The following is a 12,480-nucleotide window of genomic DNA, read 5'->3' as shown; positions in this document are numbered from 1 at the left end:
CTGGGCAAGACCTTGTTATAAAATTTTCAAAAAGGCTGGAGCTGTAACTCAGCTGTAGAATGCAATCTCCAGTGCCAGGAGTGAAAAGGGGTGGGGAGGGAGGGAGGGAGAGAGAGAGAGAGAATGAATCTTGTTAAAAATCTTGGAGCCCTGTCCTAGACCTGTCCATTGAGAACCCTTGATGATAAGGCCCAGAAATGGGCACGTGAAATTTGGACACAGCTGCATCCCTACTTCACAGGGGAGGAAATGGAGGCATGAAGACTCGTACAAAGCCACACAGCTGGTGAGCGGTAGACAGGACTCACACTCAGGACTGCCCAACTCTGGAACCCATAGTCTTTTTTTTGAAAAGATTTTCCCCAAGAAGCTTTTTTTTGTTTTTTGGTACCAGGGATTGAACTCGGGTCCTCGCGCTTGCGCAGCAGGCAGCCACCAAACCACTGAGCTAAATTCCTGGCCCTGGAACCCATAGTCTTAATTCTATTGTCTATCAGACTGGCAAAACTGGTGTTCAGACTGTCTGTATTCAGCCACACATGAGACTTTGAGTATATTTCGTTTGTGAACAAAGTTAGCTAGACTGTGAACTCTTTGCAAGCTGTTTTTATTTCCCTCAGAATCTGTAACCTCCTTTACCACATTTAACACAGAATATCCTCAACAAAAGTCTTTTTAAAAATTATTTATTTATTTATTTTGGTTTCTGAGACAGGGTCTTGCTATGTGGTTCAGGCTGGCCTTGAATGCACTACGTAGTCCAGGATAGCCTTGAACTCATGGTGATCCTCCTGCCTCAGCCTCCTAAGCAGCTGAGATTACAAGCCTGCATGACCGAATCCTGCTCCAGTTATTTAAATTGAATTCTCCAGCAACGTGGTTATCCATCTCTATATGCATTAACAGATCAACACATGCACAGGTTAGCTCATTTTTAGGTAGTATCCTGGGACAAACTATAACAACGGTAAACTTTACCACTCTTTCTTGAACCCAGTCCAGTCACGCTTTGGCTTGAACCACTCCCTTGATACGGCTCTGTCAAAGCCACCAGTGCCATCTATGCTGACCCTAATGATCAGCCCTTAGTCTTCAGCTTATCTGACCCTCAGCTGTGGGCTCAGGGCTCTCCTCCCTCCCAAGATACCTTCCTGTGCCGCTGAGGACATTCCTCCTACCTCTCTAGATGCTTCTCTTTTTTTCTTTTCTTTTTTGGTACTGAACTCAGGACCTTGCGCTTTCGAGGCAGGCGGTGGAACCACTGAGCTAAATCCCCAGCTCTAGATGCTTCTCTCTCTTTTTTTTTTTTGGTACCGGGGATCGAACTCGGGTCCTTGTGCTTGTGCAGCAGGCAGCGAAACCACCAAGGTAAATCCCTGGCCCTAGATGTTTCTCTTTTAATGGCATCTTTGCTGGTAATTCTTCATCTTCCAGACCGCTTGACCTTGCAGTGCCTAAGGTCACCATCCTTGAGCCTTTTCTTTTATGTTTGTTTCTTTGATGGTCTCAAGCAGCCCTATGACTTTGAACACCATCTCCCTGCTGATCATTTTGAAAATGGAACATCTTCACCTAGGACCTCACCATGAGCCGAGGCTGCCATTTTTAGCCAACTGGGAGATGGCTACCGCTGGGCAGGCATCTCAAGCTTGATGGCCAACTTGGAGCTTCTAATCCTCCCCTCAAAACCTACTCCTGCCAGTTTCTGTCATCTTAGTTAATGGCAACTCCATTCTTCCACTGACTTAAGGTAAAACCCTCATAGTCCTCCTTAACTTCTTCCTCTCCCATTCCAGCAGCAAATTCTGTCAAAACATAGACTCGGACCACTTGTCAACATTTCTGCTGCGACCACTCTGAGCCAAACTAACCTCATCATCTCTCACCCGGTTTATTAGGTGACCTCCTCAATGCTCTTCCTCTCTTCCTGCTTCAGCCTTCTCCTCTTCTGTCTGTTCTTCACATGACGGCCAAGTGACCTGCAAAATCCAGGGTCAGATCTTGTCACTCTTCAGCTCAAAGCCCTCCCCATCACTCCAGCGAAAGCCAAATTCTTAGGAATATCCTACAAGGCTCTAAATAATCTCTTCCCTTCTACAAAGCAATCACCCTGCTGTCCCAGAGGCTTTGCATTTTTGCACTTGCTGTTCTCTGTCGAGACAAGGGTTCTTAGGCCTTTTGTGCGTGTGCCATAGACTCTGAGAGTCTGTGAAGCGCGAGGACTCCTTCCAAGTTTAAGGTCTTTCAATCTATACATTACAAAGAAAACCAATTATACTGAAATATAACTTTCAAAATATTTTAACAGTGTGCCTGTGCAAAGTAGTAATATACCTATGTGCTTCTTTATTAATTCATTAAATTACAAGAGCTAGCACCATAATTCTGAAGTAATGATGAGTGTAATACTGCACTTTAAGGTATTTGCAGCGACTGCAATGTGATATGAAAATATGTGATTTGTACTAGCAACAACATCACAGGTGCTGTTAACTCACTGATTGGTTGTCTGTTATTTGTAATGGAAAAACATGCTACATTTTAATTGGTGAAAATAAAGATGTCATTTTTTTTCTCATTGAAGGTCAAGATCTCTTGAATTCTATCTACAGCTCTATGGAGGGGAGCGTCCGTGGGCTCTTCCCTCATGTACCCTCACAGACACATACACAACCCACACAACCCACTCCTTTACCTTTTTTTTCTTTTTTCTTTTCTTCTTTTTTGGAGACAAGGTCTAGCTACATAGCTCAGGCTCTCCCTGAACTCATTATGTACCCCAGGCTGGATTTGAATTTACGACAATCCTCCTGCCTCAGCCTCCCAAGTGCTGGGGTCACAGGCGTGCGCCAGCACACCTGGTTTGCTTTACCTTCTCTTACTCAAAAGCCGTCTTCCCAGACTAGGCACAGTGGTGCACAGCTGTGATCCCAGGTATTCAGGTGGCTGAGGAAAGAGGATCACAAGTTCAAGGTCAGTCTGAGCAACTTATGGAGATCCCATCTCAAAATGAGAAGTTTTTAAAAGGGCTGGGGATGTAGCTCAGCGGTAGAGCATTTGCCTAGCACGTACTGGGCCCTGGGTTCACTTCCCAGTACTATGAAAGGAAAAATTTAAAAAGCCATTTCGTTGAGATGTTTCCTGACTATCCTACTTAAAATTGTACCCCAACACTATGGGTCCCCCTTTCCTGTTTGTTACTTAATTTTTCTCTATAGCACTTAATTACCATCAAACATAATACATTTCTCATTTGTTTATTTTTAAGTGGTACATCTCCTTCCTCTAGAAAGTTCCTCGAGACTAGGCATTTGTGTCTATACGATCTGAGCTCCGTCCCCAGAGCCTAGAACGCTACCTGGCATACAGGAGACTCGACAAATTCTCGCTGAACAAAATGAGTGATTCCATCTCCATGAACTCTTGGTTCTCATTTGTTTTCCTGCAAAAAGTTAATGATTTGTGAGACTTTCAGCCAAGATTAAGAAGTTATAATCAGCTTTATCACGATCGTTTTATTAACACTTCCAAGGTCAATGCTGAGGGGACACAAGGATTCTGAAGGGCTCCTGGTCTCACCCTGGGTCACGGAACTACCTCAGAGCCAAAGTGCTGCTCATAAAGCTATCAATTCCCCCACCCCCAGTCAAACCAAAATAATACTACTTTATTATTTCTAACAGTGCGGTAAAATGGGAACCACATAGGTCTTGGAGACAGCTAGACCAGGGTGCCAATTCTGCCACCACAATCAGACATGGGTAAATTACTAAACTGTTCCGGACGAGTAAGGTTTTATTTTTTTTTAAATGAGTATAAAATAGAATAGCTCACAGGGGGCAAAGCAGGAGCAGGTGCTCTTTAAAAGGTCCTCCCCTCCTGTTTCCATCCCTTGAAGTCATTTTATAACTGCTCGCCAAAGCACTTCCCCATTCCAGCTCAGGTCTCCTGACAGCCAGGAGGAGGAGCCTGTCGAGTCCTCTAAGGCATTTAAACCCGTCTCGCGTCCCGTCCACCAGAGCCAGCGCAGATCTCTGGGGCTGCCTACGGAGCACTGCCCGCCTCCACCGGCACCCCAGACACCCCAGACACGTGCCTGAGACTGCGGTCTGGACCTTGACCGTGAAGCCTAGCAGTTATCAGCTCTCTCTCCTGGCCCTCTTGATGCTGGATTGGGAGCTCTTCTATATGTCCTCATGGAGGACAAGACAGAAATCATTGCCCCAAAGTTTTCCAGTGTTTAAAGCTTTTAGAGCACACTTTCACCCCCCAAAAAATCAGGCAGGGAGTGGGGCTCGGGGATAAATAGCTCAGTGGTAAAACACTTGCCTAGCAAGCAAGGCCCTGGGTTCAATCTCCTGCACTAAAAAACAAAACAAAAAAATAAGCACCCAATGAAGTCGCCACTCACGACGCACACTGAGTCACATGTGTGTGGGTACGTGTTTATGTACATGGATTTGTGCACGCGATGCCCTCAGCAAACAGCCCAACCAAGAGGCAAAAGAGACTCAAGAGATGAATTCCCTGGCCCACACCACACAGCTTCTCAACAGCAAAGCTCAGACAGGAAGCCAGGTATTTAACTAGCCGGAAACACCTGTTTGCAGGCACTGACCTCGGCCTGGGAAAATCCTGCCACTTGACCACTGACAGCTAGAGCCAGGTCTAAGTGCGAGATGACACCCAGCCCCTCCTCTCGAGAGGCAAGCCTCCCCACACTTTGTGAATGAAGGCCAAGGAAGAGAAACGTTGCAGTGACTCCCTTTGAGCTCATATTTCTTTCTCGGCGCAAAAAAGTGCTTATTTCAGCATCCATCATCTCTCTTTGTTGTGTAGACAATCCGCCCTGTCGGAGGATTGGAGCTGTTATTATGAATTTGTTTATTATTAGATTTATTTCTCCTATAAGCAAATGTGTTCATAATATTCCATCGGGGAATCTTCTTAATTGTCACATAAATGTCATCTTATGTAAATTGAATATTTATCTTCTCATGGAAGGGGGTGGAAGGAAAAGGAAGAATAAACAACCTTCAGTCCTGGAGAGGGAAAGGGATTCACCCACGTGCCTTCAAAGCCAAAGGTGAATTGAAAAATATCATCTTAGAGGGAGTCGGGAGGAAAAGTTGGCGAAGATGCCCGGGGATGTCGGGCCAGGCTCGGGTCTCCCCAAACCTCCATCCCAAGGCCAGCCCACTTTCCCAGCCGGGGGCGTTCGGAGGAGGCCGAAGGAGGCACCCCACCTCCCCATCCAGGAGGCCAGCCCTTCTCCTTCCTCGAGAGAAGGTGAGCGCGGCGGGCGCGGGCGCGGGCGCAGCGGAGTGGGTGGGTGTGGTTCGCGGCTCCGGGAACCGACCCAAGGCCCCGCCACCGCCGGCTAGCCGCCCGACAGCCCGCCCGCCTGCCTGGCGAGCGCAGGCTCTTCTTCCAGAAACTGCGAGGATCCGAGCGCACTGTTTGTGCACCACAAGGTCAAGTCGGGAAGAGGAGCCGGAGGAGGAGGAGGAGGGGCGAGGCGGCGAAGGGTGGGGAGGGGGGCGCCCCGTTTCTTCGCCAAGTGCCAGCCCTTGCAAGTTGCCCCTCGATTTTTAACCCTTTAGGCGACGAGCGAGGGGGAAGGGGCAGCCCCGGGGCAAACTCCTGCCGGAGTCAGAATCTGCAGCCACCCACCACCCACCACCCACCCACCCATCACAGCTCTCCGCACCCCCCGGAAATGCGGGGCAGCGCCGGGAAGCACCCGAGATGGGGGAGGGGGCGGCGAGCCCCAGAGGGACCCTCGCTACGCACCGCCCCTCTTTCCTTGAGGTCGCCCACAATTTCAAGTTTCTCCCGCCCGGAAGGTTAGTTTCCATTTGGTGTGGGAGGGGGAGGAGGGCCGCGCCCCCTCCCCCAGACCCGCGCGCCCCTCCCCGCCCCTCCGCCGCTGCCAGCACTTTCTGCTCACTTCTGGCGCTGCAGAACGCCACGCGATTTATTCGATTCACATTTTTAAAATCAGCAATTCCGAAACCCGGCCGAGGGCGAGGGTCTTCCAGCGCTGGAGCCCCCCGGGGGGGCGGGGTGCTCGGTGCAAACCTCGTTTCCTCCGCGAGTGTCGCCTCCAGGCTGTTATTTGCAAAGAAACGTCTTTTTGACGCAGGGAGAAATGGCAAATTTTAAGTACGTCATTAATATGGCGCCAAAAGATTTTTTTAAGTATAAGCTTGCTTCTTTTTTTTTTAAGGTTGCGGGGGGCGCCGCCCGGGTCTGGGGTGCGAAGGGGGCGGGGTGTGAGCAGAAAGTGTGAGTGAGTGGAGGGGCGGGGTATGTGTGAGTGTGCGAAGTGTGAGCAGACCTGACGGGACTTGCACGGGCGCAGCCGCCGCTCGGGCCCGGCCCCGGGGACAGGGCGGGCTGGGGGCGCCCCAGAGTCCACGAGGAGTCCGGGCCCCGGGTGCAGGCGGGCGGGGGCCCGGGCCGGGCACCCTCCTCCCCCCCGGGGCCCGCAACGCTACCTGAACCGCCGCCGGAGCCAAACGCCTGGGCGGAGGGGGGCGCCGGGGGTGCGGGGAGCGGAGATCCGAGTGAATTAGAAAAGTGGCTACTCCCCCTCCCTCGCTCCTCCTGCCCGCCCCCACCCCACCCCCACCCCAACACATTTTTTTTTTTTTTTCCAAAGAGATCACAAGGAAGTCTTGGTTTAAAAAGAAACAGAAACATACACAGGGGGTTGGTGAATGGTGCCGACCGCGGCCATCGCAGTTGGAGGCTATTTTTGTGGGGGGTGAGTAGCGTCCATGGAGTTTCTTTGCGCCCACTCCTAGCGGCACCGGCTCGGCTCTGGCGGGCTGACCGTCCCCAGCAGGGGCGCGGGGCCGGGGACGCCGCGGGCCGGGCCGCCTCCCTCGCCACGACCCCGGATGGATGTGCGCCCCCCGCCCTCCCGCGCCGGCCCCGGGAGCTCCTGGTTTCGGGAGCATCCTTCCCGCGCCGGCCCCCGCCGCGGCGCGTAGCCGAGGGCAGCGCCCCTCGGGAGGGCACCACGGAGCAAGGTAAGATCCAGCCCCGGGCGGATGGGCCCTGCGCATCTCCACGGCATTATTTTGTATTTTTGCAACAGATCTGCCAGCGCTCCTCGCTTCCTTGCTCGCTCGCTCCCTCTCTCGCGCTGGCTGCCTGTTCTAGGAAGCCAGCGCGGGGGGTGGGGGATGCACAGCACTGGGAGAGATTGCGCATGTTGGTCAGTCGCGTTTTAAAGAGTACGGTGCTGGGAGACTGAGAGGGGCGCGTGCAACAACAACTTTTGGAAGGGTGAGCCTGGCGACCTTCTTTATTAATGACTGCGGCAAAGCGCCCCTGGGCCGGCGAGGGGGCGCGGGCGGGCGGGCGGGGGCGCGCCGGGGCTGCAACTTGCCCCGCGGGCTCTGGCCGGTCGGAGGGGCTGCGGCTGGAGCAGGGTGCGGGGGGAGGTCGAGCGGCCGGGGGCGGGGGCTCGCAGAACCCGGAGCCAGCAGCCTTCCAGTCGCCCCGAGTTTCATTTTGTTGATACGCAGCACGTCCGGGCGCTGAACCGGGCTGAGCCGGTGCACATGACCCCGCGCTGGGCTCACGTGCAGCCGGTCCGGTCCCAGATACCTTCCGGGGGCCACCGCCTCCGCTCTGCGCCCCCTCTCCGGGCTGGGTGCACGCGGGCGCCGCACGCGGGGGCAGCATGCTCGGCTCCTGGGCTCGGAGGCGCTGCACAAATTAGACACAGTTTTCCTGGAGGGGCGGGGGACACCCTTTCCAGGTGAGTGTGGAGGGTGCGCAGCCCCCGCACCTGGGGCGCGGGCTGGGGTCGGGGACAGCCCCCCCTCCGGGGTTGCGCGGGGAGTCCGGCGGGGGACAGGCGCTGAGAGAGTGGAAATGTACCGGCTACGGCCGGAGCGGCGGGTGTGAGCCCGCGGGGCGACGGCAGGGGGCGTGGCCCTTGTTTACCTTCTCCCAACTCTGCCGGTTCGCGTCCCGCTCCGGGGATGGCTCTGCGGTCCCTGGCTCTCCGCCTCCGCCCTTACACCCTGGGTGGTACCGTGAAGGTGCCGGCCAGTGGCAAGCCCTGCCTGGGACGCACTCACCTGACCCTCAGATGAGTGACATTGCAGCCCCCGCCCCCACCGCGCGCTGCTGCAGTCCCTCGGCCGGATCCCCGGCCCCGCCCCGCCCCCGGCAGAGGCATCTTCCCGGCCTCACCTCCTTCCTCCCTCTCCCTCCCTTTCCCACCCACTCGCCTGCGCCTGCGGAGCGGCTCCCGCCCGCCTCTTCCCCGCCGGGGTGCAGACTTCTGGCTCCCCACGGTCCCTTCCCGCCCGTCCCTGGGTCCTGAAATATCCCCTCCCCGGGCCAAGGAACGAGAGGGGGTCAGCTTGGCGACTCGAAGCTGTTCCGCCAGAAGATGAAGGTGTCTGCGAGACTGGCAGGAAGGCTTCACTCCAGCTTCCAAAGGCCCAGCCACCCCCACCCCCGGCCCCTACTCCACGCCGCTGCCCGGCTCCATCGCGCCCCCACCCCCCTGGGGCTGGGGTGCCCTTCCCCGAGTCTCCTGGCTCCTCCCCCAGCTGGGACGACGGGCCACCCACCTCCCGGCGCTGCCCCTGGCCCGAGCCGCCTCTTGCCCTTCCTTCTCCAGGGCCGGAGCCCCCCGCAGCTACCTCCGGCTCCTCCTCCCGGCTCCCGCGGTCGGAATCACGCCGGCGCGCCTCCAGCCTGCGGTCCCGTAGACCGCCTCCAGGGGCAGGCTGGAGGCGCGCTCAACCCCCCTTCTAATCTTCTTAGCCGCTGCAGCCGGCCGGGGCACTTTTTACCAGCTTGGCCGCAGGCCTCGTGCGGGGGGCTGGGGCAGGGGGAGGGGCACCCGGTTTCTTTTTGCCAAGGGCACATTGCAGCCGCCCTCCGTGGTCTCTGCAGTTTTCCAGATCTCGCCTCTGGGCCTAGCACGAGCCGAACGGTTCGTCTTGTTCGTTTTCTGCGAAATTCCGAGGCATAAAGTTTGATCCAGGGGCAGCGTTGGTAGGGGGATCATCGGGAAGGGTCACATTCATATCCAGAGCCGCGCCAAAGGGGCTCAGTAGAGACTGAAAATTTTTGTTGGCAGTAGGAGGAGCCTGAGCTCTAAACCCAGATGAGCTCTCGGGCTGTATCCTTAAGTTTAGACTTATACCTGAGTCCAGGCCCATCCTCCCAGGGTGGCACGGACTCCTTTCACTGGTAAAATTCCTAGTAGGACATTTGGCAAAAGGACCAGGCAGAGAGCTGCCAACCGGAGCTGGCCCTGTTTCCTGGGTTCCCAGGATGCTGGCTTCTCCCCTCCCTGACTTCCTTTCTCACCTTAGGGCCCTAAATGAGTGCGCCATCCCTCCCGTCCCATCGTCCTCAGGCGCGTTGGGACTCGTAGAACCATCTACCAAGCAGAGGAGGAAAATAACAACAGAATAACTGTAAGGGGGGAAGGAATGAGTAATAAAGCTGACCCAGGCAGGGAGGAGGGCTTTCATGTTTCAGCGATGATATTTGCTTTTTAGGTCACAGGCTGCGAAAACAGGCTTTGATCCGAAGTGGGCGAATAATTTATTGAGAAAGTTTGCATGGTAGGGGAAAAAGGATGTTTGTTTGATCTGGAGCCCTCTCTGTTGTCCCGAGTGGTGTTGGCTGTTGTTTTGAGTGGAAAAGCATTTGGTTCCAGGGCAAATGCTCCTCAGAGGGAAGTCCTCACCTCGGGCCGCAGGACTTACAATGAGTGTTGGTTTTGAAACTAGTCAAGGGTCTCCCCAGCACTTTTGGAGATGAAGTGTTTAAGGACAGAGTTGTTTGGGTTGTGGAGGAAGCAAATGTTTGCAGGATGTTTTCCCGTCCAACACACTTTTCCTTTCCTTGCGGAACAGCCATTCCCCAGGCCCCAGGCGCACCTTGAAGTCTTGAAGTTAGGGCTTTGACCAAAGTTTCAGTTAATGGGGGTATTTTCTACTCTTTGTTTCTGACCCAGGCCAGAGATTTTCAGACCAGACCCTTTACAGCATCTGCTGCAGGCTGTCTGGGGACCTCAGGGTTCTTTAGGCTCTCCTGAGGGAGACCAGGTTAGAGTTACAGGCACAACACCCCGGCCTTGCTGTGTCCCCCACCATGTAGTGCCAAAGCTTCCAATTGCAAGGCCCAGCTCAAAGTTTAGCAGCCCGTATAAGTTGGTCTTAAGGCCTGCAGACAGTAGCTTCTGGAATTAGGAGCTACCTTGCTGCACCCTGGAAATTGTGGGCCTGTATATATGCTTTAGCTCTTTAAGGGTGAAGCCTCAGAGGGCCTCGGTTTGACTCCTAGCGGTTCAGTTAACCATCTGTGCTACAGCTCCGGCCTCAATTTCTTCACTTCCAAGGGGATTAATGACGTTCCCTACCGCATGGTGGGTATAAGAAGTGATATATCGTAGTTTATTAATAAGTAATATAGGGCCGGGGATTCAGCTCAGTGGTTCTGCCTCCTGCCTTGTAGGCACAAGGTCCCGAGTTCGATCCCTGGTACCAAAAAAATAAATAAGTAAGTAATATATTGCGTAGACTGTGCTCAGGACGAGGGGTGTAGCTCAGTGGCGTGGCCCTTCCCTAACCTGTACAAGGCCCTGGGTTCCATCTCCAGCACTGCAAAGAAACAAAGAAAGGGGAGGGGACAAAGGAATTAACCCAAAACCAAGGCATGAGGTAGGCACTTGATTAGGGTTAACCATGTTTTACTATTATTATTAATGACCTGAGCATTATTAATGACCCCCCAGTGCAGTTTGACCTTTTATCTTCCACCTTTAGACTAGGCCAGAGAGCCAGCTCCTTTCTCTGAAGAAGAGATCAGATGCCAGCGGACCGCCAGACCTGGGAGTGAGCTGGCCGGGTTTGCCCTTTCGAGGGGAAGAGGAGGGAAGTACTAAAGGACAGTAGGCAGAGCCCTTCCACTCCCTCAGATCCCCTTGGTGTATCCCCAGCACTGGGGCAGAGGGAAGGCCTGGGCGGCCTGTTCCTGGAGAGCTGGGATGCTTGGAATTGCAGGTGGGCGGTGATGGGTGGGGGTTCAGCTCCTGAGGCTTGGAGGAGCAGGTCTGCAGAGGAGAGTGAGAAACCCTGGCACCAGCCCTCCCTTCACCCCATGTGCACAAAATCATTTTTGTAACTGCAGTTACTGTCCCTGAGAAGGCATTAAAGTTAATGAGAGATAGGAAAGAGTGGGGCTCCGACCCCCATTTCCAGCGGTTTAAAAGTGCACAGCTCTTGTTTTCTGAGTGTCTGGCCTTCCCGACGCAAGGAGGCTCTGAGGACAGGTTTTCCAGCCGAAATATCATTAAATTGTATTAGCATCTTATTACACACACGCCTTAGCGGTCTGCCTCAGACAGGGAGAGTTTTTGTTTCTCTTTGAAAGATTGTGTCTGGAATGGTAAATCGCCTGCTTGAAAGCCCCTTTCCCCCTTTTTTGCTGTGTGTGGCGGTGCACAGGGCAGGCCTGGTGGCCCCTGGAGAGGAGAGGCTAGAGGCCAGGTTCGGGTGTTTATCTGCCCAGGGGCGGCGGCAGTAGCAGCCCTGAAAGGCCCACTGTTCACAGGGTCAGCTGGAAGGGCGCTAATGGAGGCCCAGGGTGTTTGTTTGAGTTTATTTGAAGAGAGATCTTTAAAGGAGGCTGGCATTGGGCAGTGGTGTTCCAAAGCCAGACCCGAGGCCCCCGCTAAGACCTGTGGCCAAGGCTGCCAAGAAAACATCTGCCACCAAATTGCTGCCCTATTACTGAGTTGACATTGATTCCTAGCCAGGAGCCCCACCAAATAAAGCCTCACGGAAAATGTGTGAGGTCAACATAGGGAAGGCGGGCTGTGAAAACAGGACCAAATCTTGGGCTGGGGTATCTGCTCCTGCACATGCGGGCAGGCCAGCTGGGCTGTGTGGTCTCAGCATACACTCAGCACGCCACTGTCCTGGGTACAGGGTAGGGGCAGCTGGGGCAGAGATCTGGAGAAGGCTGTTCAACAAGTGGCCCAACAGACTGCTGTGACGGACGTGCTGCAGACTTTGAGTATCGTGGTGGCGAATTCTTTACGTAGGTCGATGAGCAGAGACTGACACAGGCAACATTTAAGCCTAAACCTGAAGGATGAAAAGTCCAATGTGCATAGGCCGGGAAGAACAACGGTGTGGGCAGAGGGTCTCGAAGCATGGAGTCTTCGGCTTGTTTGAGGAAATGAAAAGAGGCCAGCGTGGCTGGAGAGTGGTAAGGAAAGGGACTGTGGTCAACACGAACTTGTCGAGGTGGGCAGGGGCCAGGTTGCGTGGGCTCTTGTGGTCGAGCTCTTGCGGTCAGGCGCTTGTGAGTGGTCCTTTGATCAGCAGGAAGCCTTTTAAGGATTGTCAGTCGGGACAGGGCAGGGTTTGGTTTACGGTTTTTAAAGATCAGTGGGGCTGGGGATGCAGCTCAGTGGTAGAGCACTCA

At 54.3% G+C, this 12,480-nt stretch overlaps 1 protein-coding gene and 1 long non-coding RNA gene across 20 annotated transcripts in view; one reads left to right on the top strand and one right to left on the bottom strand.

The window, feature by feature from the left end:
- Positions 1–590: 590 nt before the first annotated feature.
- On the bottom strand, positions 591–8,750 carry LOC106010896 (uncharacterized). Of its 6 annotated transcripts, XR_015444844.1 has the most exons (8): positions 8,601–8,750; positions 7,963–8,042; positions 6,708–7,722; positions 5,951–6,111; positions 3,359–3,442; positions 2,873–2,946; positions 1,887–1,979; positions 591–890 (listed from the first exon to the last, which is right to left on the bottom strand). It is a non-coding gene; the product is annotated as an uncharacterized LOC106010896 (long non-coding RNA). The 6 variants fall into 6 exon arrangements; XR_002388134.2 differs by lacking the exon at positions 8,601–8,750 and having other exon boundaries at positions 7,963–8,193; XR_002388137.2 differs by lacking the exons at positions 6,708–7,722; positions 7,963–8,042; positions 8,601–8,750 and adding an exon at positions 6,501–6,630 and having other exon boundaries at positions 671–890; positions 1,887–2,249; positions 5,951–6,132.
- The window catches only part of Jade2 (jade family PHD finger 2), a 44,771-nt gene continuing 37,304 nt past the window's right edge, over positions 5,014–12,480 (top strand). For 2 of the 14 annotated variants that reach the window (XM_087194950.1, XM_087194943.1), the window contains exon 1: positions 6,869–7,037. Coding sequence is in view for 5 of the 14 variants with exons in the window: in XM_087194953.1 (XP_087051079.1) it covers positions 6,910–7,037; positions 9,354–9,428 (203 nt within the window). In the remaining 9 variants the exon portion in view is untranslated. The other 12 variants (XM_087194940.1, XM_087194942.1, XM_087194946.1 and 9 more) reach the window with 11 other exon arrangements.

This window comes from Heterocephalus glaber, unplaced genomic scaffold (genome assembly GCF_053883595.1).
Source record: "Heterocephalus glaber isolate CG9 unplaced genomic scaffold, H.glaber_assembly_v1.0 deba00001606, whole genome shotgun sequence".
Classification (NCBI taxonomy): Eukaryota; Metazoa; Chordata; class Mammalia; order Rodentia; family Bathyergidae; genus Heterocephalus; species Heterocephalus glaber.
The sequence above is the reverse complement of the archived record's forward strand: the minus strand, read 5'-3'. Positions and strand labels throughout refer to the sequence as shown.